This window comes from Chiloscyllium plagiosum, unplaced genomic scaffold, assembly GCF_037043375.1.
Source record: "Chiloscyllium plagiosum isolate Xiang-an unplaced genomic scaffold, Cpla_swu_hap1 HiC_scaffold_23, whole genome shotgun sequence".
Lineage (NCBI taxonomy): Eukaryota > Metazoa > Chordata > Chondrichthyes > Orectolobiformes > Hemiscylliidae > Chiloscyllium > Chiloscyllium plagiosum.
Window position 1 is genome coordinate 28,250,010 of NW_028270161.1, and position 15,947 is coordinate 28,265,956.

The following is a 15,947-nucleotide window of genomic DNA, read 5'->3' on the forward strand; positions in this document are numbered from 1 at the left end:
CAGGTCTTACCAGCGATGTCCACATGCCATGGAAGAATTATTAAAACTATGCTTTTAATAGTGAGGGGCAGGATTAGAATGAATCTATGAGGTCTTCTTATCCTAGGATGGGGGAGACTAAAACTAGAGGACATAAGGTGAGAAGGGAAAGATTTAAAAAGGATCTGGGGGTAACTTTTACCATGCAGAAGTTGATGGTTGTACAGAAGAAGCTGCCAGTGGAAGTGTTGAGGGTGGGTGGATTTACAACATTTAAAAAAGGCACCTAGATGCATGTACGAACAGGAAGAATTTAGACGGACATGGGTCCAATGCTGGCAAATGGGACTAGGTCAGATTGGGATGCGCGGTTGGCACGGAGGGGTTGGACTGAAAGATCTGTTTCTGTGCTTTATGAAGATGACTCAATAACAGTTTGAGAGAGATACAGATTGTGCAAGACTGAAGTAAATAAATTGGTAGGGGATAAACAACTGAGGGAATGAAAATTGAGCTAAAAAGGCATGCTAATGATGATGAATGACAATGAATTATAAAACAGGCAATACTTACATGTAAAAAACACCTATAGAAATTAAAGGGAAATATATTGCATAATAACGTAAGAAGAGGTTGGCCAAAAATTAGATGCTATGGATAAATAGAGCAGGAGGATAAAATTGAACCCAAGTCAACAGTGAATTCAGTGTTGTTGAGGGAGGACATAATTATGCTACTACTATTGCATGGCAGGTGATTACTCTGTCTTGTTGAAACTTACATCACCGAGCACTTGCCAGTCTAAGTTTGTTTGTTGTCCTGATCTTGTTGTATTCATGCATGCTCTCCTTCATTTAGCTGAGAGTTGTTATTTGTCTCAAATCTTGAATCAACCACACTTGGGAGGGCAGCGTGCTGTTCAGGTCTCCATTCTATATGACATATGTTGAAACAATGAAGAAAATATACAAGGATGTTACCAGAATCAAGAAGATACAACTATCAGGATTGTGCAGACCTAATACAGATCTTTAAAGTTAAGGTTTGATAGGATGAATATGGAGAAACCTGAAGAACTCACTTAGTTAAACCACAGCAAGGGATAATAAATATTAAATAGTGACTAAAAGTGAAGAATTTAGTTGGAATTTCTTTACACAATAGTATGAATGTGCACTCAGCATATGGTTTAGCTGAAGCAGGTAACAATAATACATTTAAAACAAAAGTTTGAAACACACCAGAGGAAAATTGCATTTACAGTTATGGAGACAAGGTTGGGAAAATAATTAGTGAGAAAACTCATGTAATATATTAATCAGGACAGGCTATTTGAGATGATGGCCAATTTCACTGCTAGGACCCACTATGTAATTCAAACATTACTGTTTGATATCAACATATCTGTTGCTTATAAATAACACGTGTTCAATTACACAAAATGGAGACCATAGCTTATTAGGAATTTGTTGAGAAATGAATCCTATGAAATCCATACTAATATTTAGAAGCTATATTTGTCCTTTAAGTTGGTTAACTGATGAACTTCTTTTTCCAAAAAAAAATTGGTTTCCTACCAGTTTTTGTGGATACCTATCAGCCAATTTCTGTAGACCACCCCAAAGAATTTCTCAAGAATCCTCTGTACCAGAGCTTAACCAATGTGCAAGATGGCGTGGATTTGGTTGTGATCTTGCATGTTTCTCTCATCAGGCATATTTATCAAATTTTAAAAGATCTCTCTCTTAATATACAACTGTTTCAAAACTACAGATAAGAAATTCTGTACATCTGTTACTGTTATGCTGTCAGCAGTCAGAATTCTTTGATAGCATGCTCATTATTTGTGCTGTCTAAATTCAACCAAGCTGACAATTAAAAAAGGAGATTTGGAAACAGATTTTTTTGATCCAGTAAACTCACATCTATCTTTGTCTTCAAGGTTAAACAAGAAAGAATCTTTTTATCTCAAAAGAAATCTGAAAGAACTGCAGATGCTGGAAATCAGAAACTAAAACAGAAATTGCTGGAAAAAACTCAGCAGGTCTGGCAGCACCTGTGCAGAGAAGTCAGAGTTAACATTCTGGGTCCCGTGACCCTTCCTCAGAACTATGGTAGCTAGGAAAATGTTTTTTCTGCAGAAGATAGGGTGGAGAAAAGGGCATAAAGAGTAAACAATAAGTGGAGATAGGCACCAAAGAGAGAGAACAATGGTTAGATAGACAAAGGAGTGGATAACGATCAGTCTGGGAGAGTCAATAGCTATCAATGGGAACTGTTTATCTGAGCCTTCCTGCTGAGATAATGTTATAGACATTATAGATCGTACTGATCAAATTACTTCAAATTTTAAATGTTTTTTTACAGTCCACACTACTTATAGCCAACAGCAATTTCAATTAGTAATCTGAGCTACTGAAAAACTGGCTTTATGACAATTTGGAGGTGCCAATGTTGGACTGGAGTGTACATAGTTAAAAGTCACAACACCAGGTTGTAGTCCAACAGGTTTATTTGGAAGCACTTGCTTTCGGAGTGCAGCTCCTTCATCAGGTGTTGTGCGATTTTTAAACTTGGGCTTAATGACAGCTGATTTCAATAAGTATTAAAACTGATAATGATGTTTAAATGAATTTGTCTGAATTGAGAGGAATTTACAACAAACTTACAGGTGAATGAAATGCAAGGAAAGGTCAAAGATGTTACACGAAAGATGATGGCCGTGGTTTCTGAGCTGTCTATGCAACAGGCCAATGCCATACAACTCCAACAGGATGTCAGGGATAAGCAGCAGTTTCTGGAAACATGTTGCCTACGGATGGAGCAGGGAATGGCACCCAGTGAAGAATTTGAATCTGAATGGCTAAAACTAGTGGATAAAGAAAATAGACACAAAAGAGAGATGGAGATGAAAAACAAGGTATGAATTTCACAGTTTATGTCAACTGTCAGGAAAAACGTTATAGGACAAGTAAATGCAATTTAATATATACTGACTAACAAATTCAGTTGTTTGTATTTATGGGCAATTAGGAAAGAATGGAGTGAGGAGGGACCTTGAGCTTAAATATTGAAATGCATGAAACCCAAGACACGTCATCTACTATAAATTTACCTATACTTCCACACACATCATCTACTATACCTATTGCACCCAATGTGGTCTTCTCTACATCAGAGAGACAGGACGCCAACTTCCAGATCATTTCAGATAACATCTTTGGGGTACCCACACCAACCAATCCCACTACCCCGTGGCCAAACACCAACTCCCCCAACCACTCCACCAAGGACATGTAGGTCCAGGAGTTCCTCCATTGCCCAACCCTAAACACCTAATGCCTGAAGAAGAACACCTCATCTTCCACCTTGGGACCCTGCAACCACACAAGATCAATGTAGATTTCACCAGTTTCCTCATTTCCCCAGCCCCATTTTTTCCTAGTCCCGAGCCTCTAACTTGGCACTGCCCTCTTGACCTGTCCATCTTCCCTCCCACCTATTTGCTCCACCTTCCTCACCGACCGATCACCTTTCCCCTCCACCTTAATCTACCTATCACATTCTCAGCTATCTTTCCCCCACCCCCATGCACCACTATTTATCTCTCAGCCCCCCCTTGCCCACAAACCTCATTCCTGATGAAAGGCTTATGCCTGAAACACTGATTCTCCTGCTCTTCAGATGCTGCCTTACCTGCTGTGCTTTACCAGCACCACACTCTCGACCGATGTCATTAAGTTGGTCATAAGTTTAAAAATCACAACCCCAGGTTATAGTCAAACAGGTTTATTTGGAAGCACTAGCTTTTGAAGCACTGCTTCTTCATCAGGTGGCTGTGAAGCAGGACCATAAGACACAGAATTTATAGATTACAGTGATACAATGATACATAGATTGTTAAGTCTTTCATCTGGTTTCAGTTCTTTAATATGTAAATCCCAGAACTTCTTTTAAATCACATTCTCAAGATAACTTAAGGTTTTACAACAAAAGGTGGCATACAGTGCCTTAAAGGTGTGAGTTTAGAGTCTGTCTGTATCCCAATCTTGAGTCAGACTGGTTCTATTTCCAAAGTGGAATTTACAAAATATTATACGGATTGACTACCTGCATTGACTACTTGCAGGTTCTGCATTTTTTGAGCAAAATAGAATGTATCTGCAAATATAATTCTGCAAATGCTAATTCACTCTATAAACTTATATGTATATGCATGTGAGAGTATGAGAGACCACGCAAGAGAATAGTGCTGTGAGTCACCCAAAGGTCCCGTTTGATGCCATCCTGATGGGTTCCGAATTTGGCTATCAGCCTCTGCTTGGCCACTTTACTTTGTTGCCTGTCCCGAAGTCCACCTTGGCGGATGGTCACCCGAAGGTCCGAGGTTGAACAATGCAAAGTGGCCAAGCAGAGGCCGATTGCCACATTCGGTACCTGTGAAGATGGCCTCAACTGGGACCTTTTGTTCATGTCACATTACAGGTGACACACACACACACAGTCTCTCTCTCTCATATACACGCTCTCTCCCTTATGTACACATACACCTCTCACAGGCTTATAACCCATCACACACACATTTTACCAAGCTTGTACACATGCAAACACTTTCTCACATGCACTCACACGCACACACTCACTCTCTTTCATGCACACATACACAGAGATTTATGGAGTGAATTTGTATTTGCAGAATTATATTTGCAGATACATTCTATTTTGCCCAAAAAATGCAGAACCTACAAGCAGTCAATGCAGACAGTCAATACATGTAATATTTTGTAAATTTCACTTTAGAAATAGAACTAGTCTGACTAAAGGTTGGGATACAGACTCTAACCTCACACCTTTCATATATTATCCGAGCTGAGATGTCACCTTTTGTTGTAAAACCTTAAATTATCTTAAGAACGTGACTTGAAAGTAATTCTGGGATTTACATATTAAAGAACCAAAACCAGCAAATCCATTCTAAGATGAAAGACTTAACTATCTAGGTTTGTTCAGTGTATCATTGTATCACTGTAATATTTTGCTATAAATTCTGTGTCTTATGATCCTGCTTCATAACCACCTGGAGAAGCAGTGGTCAAAAAGCTAGTGCTTCCAAATAAACCTATAGGACTATTACCTGGTGTTATGTGATTTTTAAACTTTGTCTACCCCAATCCAACACCAGCTCCTCCAAATCATGAAATCTTATGGTACTTGAAGATTGTAAATGGCACGCAGGATCTGATTTTAAATAAATACTGTGCCTAAGATAATCCCAACTTGCATACCCTATTTAGTACGGTCGATGGCTCACATCTAGCTGTAATGCGCATGTGCATTTGCTTTCTGCCTACCATGTTGAAACTTGAAAATCTACTCTATTATTTTGCCTTTGCTGCATCCAAAACTCATCTAGGATTTATTTAAATGGAGCTGAAAATGTGTTGCTGGAAAAGCGCAGCAGGTCAGGCAGCATCCAAGGAACAGGAGAATCGACGTTTCGGGCATAAGCTCTTCCTCAGGAATGTGTGGGGGGTTGTTGGCAGGAAAAAGGGGCCGGGCCTGGGAGGAAGGTAGCTGGGGATGTGGTGGTGATAGGTTGCAAGGGAGGGTGGAGTGGTTAGGTGGGAAGGTAAGTGGACAGGTAGGACAGTTCAAGAGGGTGGTGCCAAGTTGGAGGGTTGGATCTTTGATAAAGGTTTGGGGGGAGGAAGATGAGGAAACTGGTTAAATCGACATCAATGCCATATGGTTGGAGGGCCCCAAGGTGGAAGATGAGGCGGTCTTCCTCCAGTTGTTGGGTAGATTGGATGTGTCGGTGGAGGAGGCCTAAGATTTGCATGTCCTTGGCAGTGTGGGAGGGGAAGTTGCAGTGGTCAACTACAGGGCGGTGAGGTCATTTGGTGCATGTGTACTGGAGATGTTCCTTGAAATATTCCACAAGTTGGTATCCTGTCTCCCTACTGTAGAGGAGACCACAGAGAGCAATGGACACAGTAGAGCTGGTGTTTGGATGTGCAAGAAAATCTCTGCCGGGTGTGGAAGGATCCTTTGGGGCCTTAGACGAAGGTGAGGGGGGTGGTTTGGTGACAGGTTTTACACCTCTTACGGCGGCAAGGGAAAGTGCTGGGAGTGGAGGGTGGGTCGGTGGAAGGTGTGGACCGAATGAGGGAGTCGCAAGGGAACAGTCTCTGAGGAATGTTGATAGGGGTGGGGAGGAAAAAATCTCTCTGAGGTCCGATTGCAGTTGGCAGAAATGGTAGGAGATAATGTACTGTATCTGGAGGGTAGTAGGGTGGAATGTGAGGACCAGAACGGGGTTCTATTCTTGTTGCTTTCAGAGGGGTGGAGTTCAAGGGTGGAGGTGCGGAAACAGGAGGAGATGCGCTGGAGGGCATTGTTGACCATGTGGGAGGGGAAATTGCAGTCCTTGAGGTAGGCGACCATCTGGGATATCCTGGAGTGGAATCGCTCCTCTTGGGAACAGATGTAGCATAAGCTGAGGAATTTGGAGTAAGGGATTGCATTTTTACAAGATGGGGGTGTAGTTCAAGTAGCTTTGGGAGTCAGTGGGTTTGAAGTAGATATCCATGTTGACTTGGTTGCCAGAAATGGAGATGGATAGGTCCAGGAAGGGAAGGGAAGTGTTCAAGATGGTCCAGTTGAACTTAAGGTCAGGGTGGAAGATGTTTGTGAAGTTGATGAACTGTTCAACTTCCTTGTGGGAGCACAAGGTGGCGTTGATACAGTCATCAATATAGTGGAAGAAAAAGTGGGGAATGGTGCCAGTGTAGCTGCACAAGATGGACTGCTCCATGTATCCGATAAAGAGGTAGCCATATCTAGGGCCCATGTAGGTGCCCATGTCTACCCCTTTTGTTTGAAGGAAGTGGAAGGATTCGAAGGAGAAGTTGTTGAGGGTGAGGACCCGTTCCACCAAATTATATGAGTGTGTCAGTGGAGGGGTACTGGTTGGGTCGGTGGGAGAAGAAGAAACGGAGGGCCTGGAGGCCTTCGCCATGGCAGGTGGATATGTACAGGGACTGGATGTCTAAAGAGATGAGGCATTGGGGGCCGGGGAAATGAAAGTCATGGAGGTGGTGGAGAGTGTTGGTGGTATCCCGAATGTATGTGGGAGCTCCTGAACCAAGGGAGACAGACAGTATCAAGGTATGAGGAGATAAGTTCGATGGGGCAGCAGCAGGCAAAGACGATGAGTCAATCGGGGCAATCAGATTTGTGAATTTTAGGTAAGAGTTAGATCTACCTATCACGTTCCTAGCTACCTTCCTCCCAGCCCACCCCCACCATCCTATTTATCTCACAGCCCCTTTCCCTCCCCACCCACATTCCTGATGAAGGGCTTATGCCCTAAACCTCAATTTTCCTGCTCCTCGGATGCTGCCTGACCTGCTGTGCTTTTCCAGAGCCACACTCTTCGACTCTGATCTCCAGTCCTCACTTTCTCCTAGACACAATATTTACATATGATTAAACATCCTCTAGGTGCATTCCAGTACACTACAAATCCATAATACTTTTTTGGCTCACCCAAAATTTAGCAACTGGATTAATAACAAACACTGAAGATATTTTCTTCCATTTTGTTCTCAAATCAGGAAACTGAAGAGGAAGAAAAGCATTTATTGCCCGGTGGAGTATTTACAACAGCTGAGCCGAGGCCGAATGCATATATCCCAGATGGTGATTCTGGATTACCTATTCCACGACCTTATGGAAAAATGGTTCCATTTAAACCCAGTGAGCCCAGTGCACACATGCGACATTATAGAAAACCAGTCATTAAGCCAATTGAAATATAATGATATGACAACTATATTCTAAAACATTACCACATTATACTCCAGAATTCACCTACAAAGGAGACATTTTCTTTGGTGATAATAAAACAGCTAGAAGGATAAATTGTTTACAAATTGTTACTTTTTAAAATTTATAGATCTTGATTTGTTGTTAATGTATAACTTTCATTTAACAGTTTTATTTTGACAGATTTACATATGCAGACCAGTTTGTACTGACTAAACTCTGACACCTTCTACTCAACTGAAATTAGATTGTCTTCCAAGATACTTTATCTGGTAAAAATATTGAAAATGCCAAAACCAGATACAAGATGCCAATGTTAAAACTCTGCTAAAAGTTTGTTATTGTTGTAGAAGGTGGTCACTCAGTCTATTATGTTAAGCATTAGAGAATTATCAGAAGACATTGTGTTTAGCAATTATCTTTCTACACAATTAAACCACATCTAAATTAGTATATTCTGAGGGTTCCATGTTCTGTTTTTGTACAACTCAATGTTACAAAGTTGCTGAATAATGTGATTATCATATTTGTCTTTGTGAATTTCAACATAATTATCAAATCAATTACATGAGATCAATTTAATTTTCGATAAAGAAACATTTTTGCTACATAATGGTCAGCAGTTGTTGCTAAAGTTATCTGGGTGAATTTTACAATATAATCAGCAACTTGTACTTATGTATGGCCTTGAATGTGGAAAATGAGGAGTCAATAGCCCAATGGTATTGTCACTGATTTAGTAATCCGGAGATCCTGGTAATACCTTGGGACCTGGTTATGAACTTCATGAAGTCTGGAATCAAAAGGGTAATGGACAATTAAAATAATTGTCAGTTGCAGTAAAAATCTCTGATTCACTAATCTCTTTTAGGGAAGGAATTCTGCTGTCCTACATAGAACATTGAACAAAACAGCGCAGAACAGGCCCTATGGCCCTCGATGTTGCACTGACCTGTGAACTAATCTAAGCCCATCCCCCTACACTGTCCCATCATCATCCATGTGCTTATCCCAGGATTGTTTAAATCTCCCTAATGTGGCTGAGTTAACTATATTGGCAGGCAGGGCATTCCATGGCCTTACCACTGTCTGAGTAAAGAACCTGCCTCTGACATCGGTCTTAAAGCTATCACCCCTCAATTTGTAGCTATGCCCCCTTGTACAAGCTGATGTCATCATCCTAGGAAAAAGACTTTCACTGCCTACCCTATCTAATCCTCTGATCATCTTGTATATCTCTATCAAATCCCCTCTTAGCCTTCTTCTTTCCAATGAGAACAGACCCAAATTTTTAGATTTTTCAATTAGATCCCCACCCAATCTTTCTAAACTCCATTGAGTATAGACCCAGAGTCCTCAAATGTTCCTCATATCTTAAGCTTTTCATTCTTGGGACCATTCTCGTGAACCTCCTCTGAACACGCACCAAGACCAGTACATCCTTCTTGAGATATGGGGCCTAAAGCTGCACACAACACTCCAAATGTAGTCTGATCAGAACCTTATAGAGCCTAAAAGTACATCTCTGCTATTATATTCAAGTCCCCTCAAAATAAATGGCATAATTGCATTTGCCTTCTTAACTACTGACTCAACTTGCAAGCTTACCTTGAGAGAATTCTGGACTAGAACATCCAAGTCTCTTTAAACTTTCTAGTTAATTCTGAAATGCAAAGAGAATATCAAACATAACAAAAAAGCATGCACACAGAGACACACACATGTGCACATGCAGACACTCGCATAGACACAGACCTAAATGCACAGACACAAAGGCACCAGCTATGCCCACTTCTTACTTTTTAATATTGAGGAGTATTCAGAGTATGCCTCCATCTTGAGCCAACTTCTTATTTCCCTACTTTTAATGGCAATTCTTGTCATATTTTGAAAGATGGGCTGATATCTCACTGATCTGAGATGCCTTATTGTTCTTTAGACTGTTTGGACCGCTGACGTAATAATTTCTCCCAGGATGATGATCAGCTGCAATGTTGTCATCAAACTCAAATGTGGAGCTAGGGTTGGGTTCAGTTTGTTGATGAAGATTCCTGAAAATATTCCACTCATCTCACTTCCTGCTGCTTAAATCAATAAAGTCCTAGAATCTTGCTCTTGATTGGTACAACAATGCTGCTTCTTCTTCTCCCATTTAGCTCCCATCTGATTCTGTACAGCGTCTTATAAAATAGTAAATCTTAACTGCCCCCTGAAATGGCCTAGGAAATCACTCAGTTGTTTCTAATTGCTAAAAAGCCTCACAAAAAGAAACCAATGTCGGTCACTGACATCAACCAAGGCATTGGAAGTGACAATGACAAATTCAGCCCTATTGACATTGCAAAGTACTCTTGACCAAGATCTGGAAAGGGATCCTGAAGAAGGGCCTGTGCCCGAAACGTCGAATCTCCTGTTCCCTGGATGCTGCCTGACCTGCTGTGCTGTTCCAGCAATAAAGTTTCAACCAAGATCTGGAAATACAAAATTAGGAGAACTGACTTACAGATTACACAAACACTCATGCTCACAGAATGATATCTCACACACAATGTGTCAGACAACACCATCATCCTCCCAGTGTTTGTTCTGTCCCACTGCCAGGGCAGACCCAATAGACATGGCAGCACATAATCAAGAGGGAGCAGTCCTGCAAGTCCCCAACATTGAATCTGGACTCCATGGAGTCTCACGGCATAAGGTCAAATATGAGCAAGGAAACCTGCTGCTCATGGATACATTACCAATCTCCGCAGTTTAGATTAGATTACATTACAGTGTGGAAACAGGCCCTTCGGCCCAACAAGTCCACACCGACCCGCCGAAGCGCAACCCACCCATACCCCTACATTTACCCCTATATCTAACACTACGGGCAATTTAGCATGGCCAATTCACCTGACCTGCACATCTTTGGACTGTGGGAGGAAACCGGAGCACCCGGAGGAAACCCACGCAGACACGGGGAGAACGTGCAAACTCCACACAGTCAGTCGCCTGAGTCGGGAATTGAACCCGGGTCTCTGGCACTGTGAGGCAACAGTGCTAACCACTGTGCCACCGTGCCGCCCACGATGAATCAGAACTCTTTAATGTTCAACCACTTGGAGGAAGCACTAAGGCTGGTAAAAGTGCAGAATGTACTGTGTGGATGACTGACGTGTTCATCACCAAGTGTGGTTCAGCAGCACCACAACTGAAAGACACAGATATTCAAGTTGGTTGGCAGCAGATAGGGAAGAGGTCATCCAGAAGGAAAAGCATGCTTATCCTCATCCTCACCAATCTGCCTGCCACAGATGCAAGTAAGCATGACAATATTAGTTGGGACCTTTGTACAATCCTTATGCAAACGAAGTACCATTTTAAGTTTGAGGATAGCTTCCATTGTATTGTGTAACATGTCACCATGGCAAATGGGATAGACTTTGAACAGACCATGCAACTCAAAGACCCAATATCCATAAGGCCATGTGGTCCATTAGTAGCAGCATACTGTATTCCAACACATTCCAACATTCCAAGGATCGACCCTGGTTCAATAAAGAGGGCAGGACAGCATGCCAGTAGCAGTATTGGACATATCTAAAAATGTGTTGACAACCCAATGAATCTACAACACAAAACTACCCAAGTGTTACTGAAGGTTGGTTAATTCAGTTGGCTGGATGGCTCGCTTGCAATGCAATGTGATACCAACAGCACAGGTTCAATTCCTGCACTAGCTGATTTTACCACAGAAGTCCCACCTTCTCAACACTGCCCCTCAGGTTAAACCAGCACCAGTCATCTCTCTGTAATGAGCATGCAATCCTGTTGTTTTCGTAGCAGGTGACAGACAAGGCTAAGAAATTCCACGATTAACGGATCTGATCTAAATTTTGCAATCCTGCCAATTCAGTTGTAAATGATAGTGAACAAATCAAACAACTGGCTGAAGGGGGCAGCTCCACAGTCATCTTCAATGAGGGAGGAGCCCAATACGCAAGCACAAAAGATAAGATTAAAGCATTTGGAACAATCTTCAGCTAGAACAGCCCGAATGGACAGTCATACAGCAAGGAAACAGACCCTTCAGTGCAACCAGTCCATGCAACCATATCCCAAACTGAAGTAGCTCCACCTGCTTGCTTCTGGCCCATATCCCTCCAAACCTCTTCTATTCATGTGCTTATCGCAGTACCTTTTAAACATTCTAATTATGCTCACACTCACCACTTCCTCACGAAATTCACATGTGAGTCACCCTCTTAAAAAACATTGCCCCCATGTCTTTTTTTAAATCTCTCTCATCACCTTAAAAATATGCACCCTAGGGAAGACACCAACCATTAACTCTATCTATACCCCTCATAATTTTCTAAACTTCTACAAAGGTCACCTCTCAACCTCCTACACTCCAGTGAAAAAAAAGTCCCAGGTAATTCAGCTTTTATTTTTAACTCAAACTTTTCATAGCCAGCAACATTCTAGTAAATCTCTTCTGAACCTTCTCCAGCTTAATAATATCCTTTATATGACAGAGTGACCAGAATGGGACACAGTAAGAGGCCTGTACAACCTCTATATGATTTCCCAACTGCTATACTCAAAAGGACTGAGCAGTGAAGGCCACTACAGGAGGCGTAAAACCTGCACACACACACCCCCACTCACCTCTGTCCAAGGCCTCAGGATGCTGCCTGACCCGATTGTGTTTACGTGATGCAAACTTCAAAGAATTATGTACCTGAAACCCCTCGGTCCTTCTGTTGTGCAACACTACCCAAAACCCTACCACTAATTGTGTAAGCCCTACCCCTGTTTGTTGTACCAAAACGCAACACACCCTGCATTTATTCAGATTGAATCCATCTGGCATTTTTCAGCCCATTGAACCATTTGATCAAGATCAGTTTGTAATCTTAGAAAACCTTCTTCACGGTCTACTATAGCACCAATTTTGGTGTCATCTGCAAACTTACTAACCACGCCTTCTGTATTCTCATCCAAATCATTTATATGGTGACAAACAAAAGAGGACCCAGAACTAATCCCTGGTGATAGGCCTCCAGTGTATAAAGCAACCTTTGTCTCCTGCTGTTAAGCCAATTCTATATCCAGTTGCCAAGCTCACCCTGAATCCCATATGACCGAACTTTACTCTACCATGTGGAACCTCGTCAAAGGCTTTATTAAAGTCTAAGTGAACAACATATATTGCTCTGCTCTTAATCTTTTGGTAACTTCCTTAATCAAGTCTGAGAGACACAGGACCACAACAATGCTGACTATCCCTAATCAATTTTTGCTTCTTGAAATGTTTACAGTGTATCTTTCAGAATCAACTCCATCAACTTACCCACAATTGAAGTCAGCCCCACAGGTCTATTGAGTTCCCTCGTTTCTCCTTACAACTCTTCTTAAACAAAGGCATAACATTAGCCATCCTCCAGTCATCAGGCACTTCACTATAGTAATAGATGATGCATAGATTTCTGCAAGGGGTGCCACAATTTCCTCCCTTACTTCCCACAGCATTCTGCAATACATTAGATCAGGTCCCAACAATTTATTCACCTTTGTATTCTCCAAGACTACCAGAATTTCCTCTGTGACGTGAACTGTTTTTAAAAACAGCAATATTTATTCCCCCCTCTGTTCCCCCCGAGTCCTCGAGCTTCCATTTCTTTCTCTAGTAAAGACTGACAGGAAATATTCTTTTAATAAATCTCCCATCTTCTGGGGTGTAAAGCAAAGATTATCCCTTTGATCCTTAAGGGCCCTACCCTCTATCTAGTTACCTTCTTACTCTTAATGTACTTGAAGAATTTCTTTGGACTATCCTTAACCTTATCTGCCAATGCTCTCTCATATCCCTTTTTTGCTTTTCTGATTTCCTTCTTAAGAATGCCCCTACAATCTTTATATTAACTAAGCGATTCATTAGAACCCCATTGACTATACTGAATGTAAGATTCTCTTTTATTCTTGACTAGAAGCTCTATCTTCATTCATCCATTGCTCTTTAATCTTATCTTCCTTCCCCTTCACTCTAACAGGAACATAATGTCTTTGAATTCATCTCACAGTTGAAAGCCTTTCACTTGTCATATATCCTTTTATTTGTGAAAAGTTTACTCCAATCAACTTTTGAAAGTTCTTGTCTCATACCATTAAAATGTACCTTACTCCAATTAAAACTTTTATGAAATCAGGAGATCCCAGCATTATAGATGCCAGTTTTTAAACCAATTTGATTCATTGTGTATGATATCAAGAAATAACTGAAGTTACTGGATACTGCAAAAGCGTAGAAAAGAATCTTGCAATGAAAGAAGAGAATTTCATCAGAGTCCTAACAGGACATTTGCAAAAATGAATGGTGAGGCATCTACTGACTCTTTTGCTTAAGTATCAATCGGAAACCTTTGACCTATTGTACCCTCACGAAACCTCCAAAAGTTTTGAACAAGGAGTATACCGGGAAGTCGAACAGGAAAAACGCATCCCTGACAAACTTCCAAGACTTTTGGAATATTGCATGGAATATTCCTATTGGAAGACTTGAAAGGTTCAGAAAAGATTTAAGGATGTTGCCAGGGTTGGAGGATTTGAGCTATAGGGAGAGGCTGAGATGGCTGGAGCTGTTTTCCCTGGAGTAGAGGCTGAGGGGTGACTTTATAGAGGTTTATAAAATCATGAGGGGCATGGATAGGATAAATAGACAAAGTCTCTTCCCAGGGATGGGAGAGCCCAGAACCAGAGGGCATAGGTTTAGTGTGACAGGGGAAAGATGTAAAAGGGGCAACTTGTTGACACAGAGGGTGGTGAGCGTATGGAATGAGCTGCCAGAGGAAGTGGTAGAGGCTGGTAAAATTACAGCATTTAAAAGATATCTGGATGGGTATATGAATAAGGAGGGTTTCAAAGGTTTGGGTCAAGTGCTGGCAAATGGGACTAGATTAGGTTAGGATATCTGGTCGGCATGGACGAGTTGGACAGAAGGGTCTACTTCTGTGCCATACATTTCTATGACCTGTAATCTGTCAACGGTGGCTCAACTAATCTAATTACTCCTTTAGACCAAGTTATAGTTCATGAGAAAAAACTATATAATATTCTTAAAACCGACATTGCAGATGATGTAACACCGGATATTATACTGGGTGGGATTTTCAGTTGCTCCTGAGAGCAGGAAACAAGGCAGCTGGGGAACTTAATTTCACAAAAGACCAAAAATCAGGTTCCTGATGAAAGAATTACAGTTTGTAAAAAGGCCTTATTCCACAATGGTAGTGTCACTAATACTTGCCAAAAGTCCTGGATTTAGATCCCAGTTTTCCCGAAGGCATGTACCATGTCTAATCAAGTTGATTAAAAAATGTGTAAGTTTAAAATTCTAAGAACTTTACGAATTAGAAAGGTGGGTTGAACTAATAGAAACATTAGGAAGCCCTATTATATATTATGCATGCTCATAATTATTAGCTTCCACTTCCCAACTAACTTCACAAATGGGATCTTCATCCCATCGTATTAGGCAATGAGATCCCGATGTGAGAATCTCTCTGGCTATGTCAAAGGTATTGTGAAACCCATTGTACAGGAAACCCCCAGCTTCTGTCACAACACTGCACTGGATGTAGCGAACTGCCCAGCATTCAGAACAACACCGCACAACCCTGCCACAGCAGCTGCTGCAAGATGTATCAGAATATTAACATGTGGGAACATCTCCCACCATATATGCGGTGAGTACTCATGTGACTTGGCCAATGTTGTCTATCTCATACGCTGCAGGCAAAGATGCCCTGAGGCATAGTAAATTGGCGAAATTGAGCAGACGCTATGACAACAGATGAATGGACACCACGCAACAACCACCAGGCAGGAGTGTTCCCTCCCAGTCGGGGAACACTTCAGGGGTCCAGGACATTCAGCCTCAGACCTTTGGGTGACCATTCTCAGAGGTGGACTTGGGACAAGCAACAAAGCAACTGAGTAGAAGCTGATAGCAAAGTTTGATACCCATGGGAACAGTCTCAACCGGGACCTCGAGTTCATGTCAGATGACCCCACTGCATGATATACACACACACACACACACAAAACTCCTGCATACTCACACACCCATGCAGACCCTCCATCATACATGAACTCTC

At 41.6% G+C, this 15,947-nt stretch overlaps 1 protein-coding gene across 4 annotated transcripts in view; it reads left to right on the plus strand.

Annotated features, from left to right (window-relative positions):
- Nucleotides 1–8,547, plus strand: part of ccdc146 (coiled-coil domain containing 146) — a 145,387-nt gene extending 136,840 nt beyond the window's left edge. For all 4 annotated transcript variants that reach the window (XM_043713818.2, XM_087999510.1, XM_087999511.1 and 1 more), the window contains 2 exons: nucleotides 2,651–2,899; nucleotides 7,596–8,547. In XM_043713818.2, the coding sequence (XP_043569753.1) occupies nucleotides 2,651–2,899; nucleotides 7,596–7,799 (453 nt within the window). In that variant the 3' untranslated portion in view covers nucleotides 7,800–8,547. The remainder of the gene's footprint in view (nucleotides 1–2,650; nucleotides 2,900–7,595) is intronic.
- The last annotated feature ends 7,400 nt before the right edge of the window (nucleotides 8,548–15,947 follow it).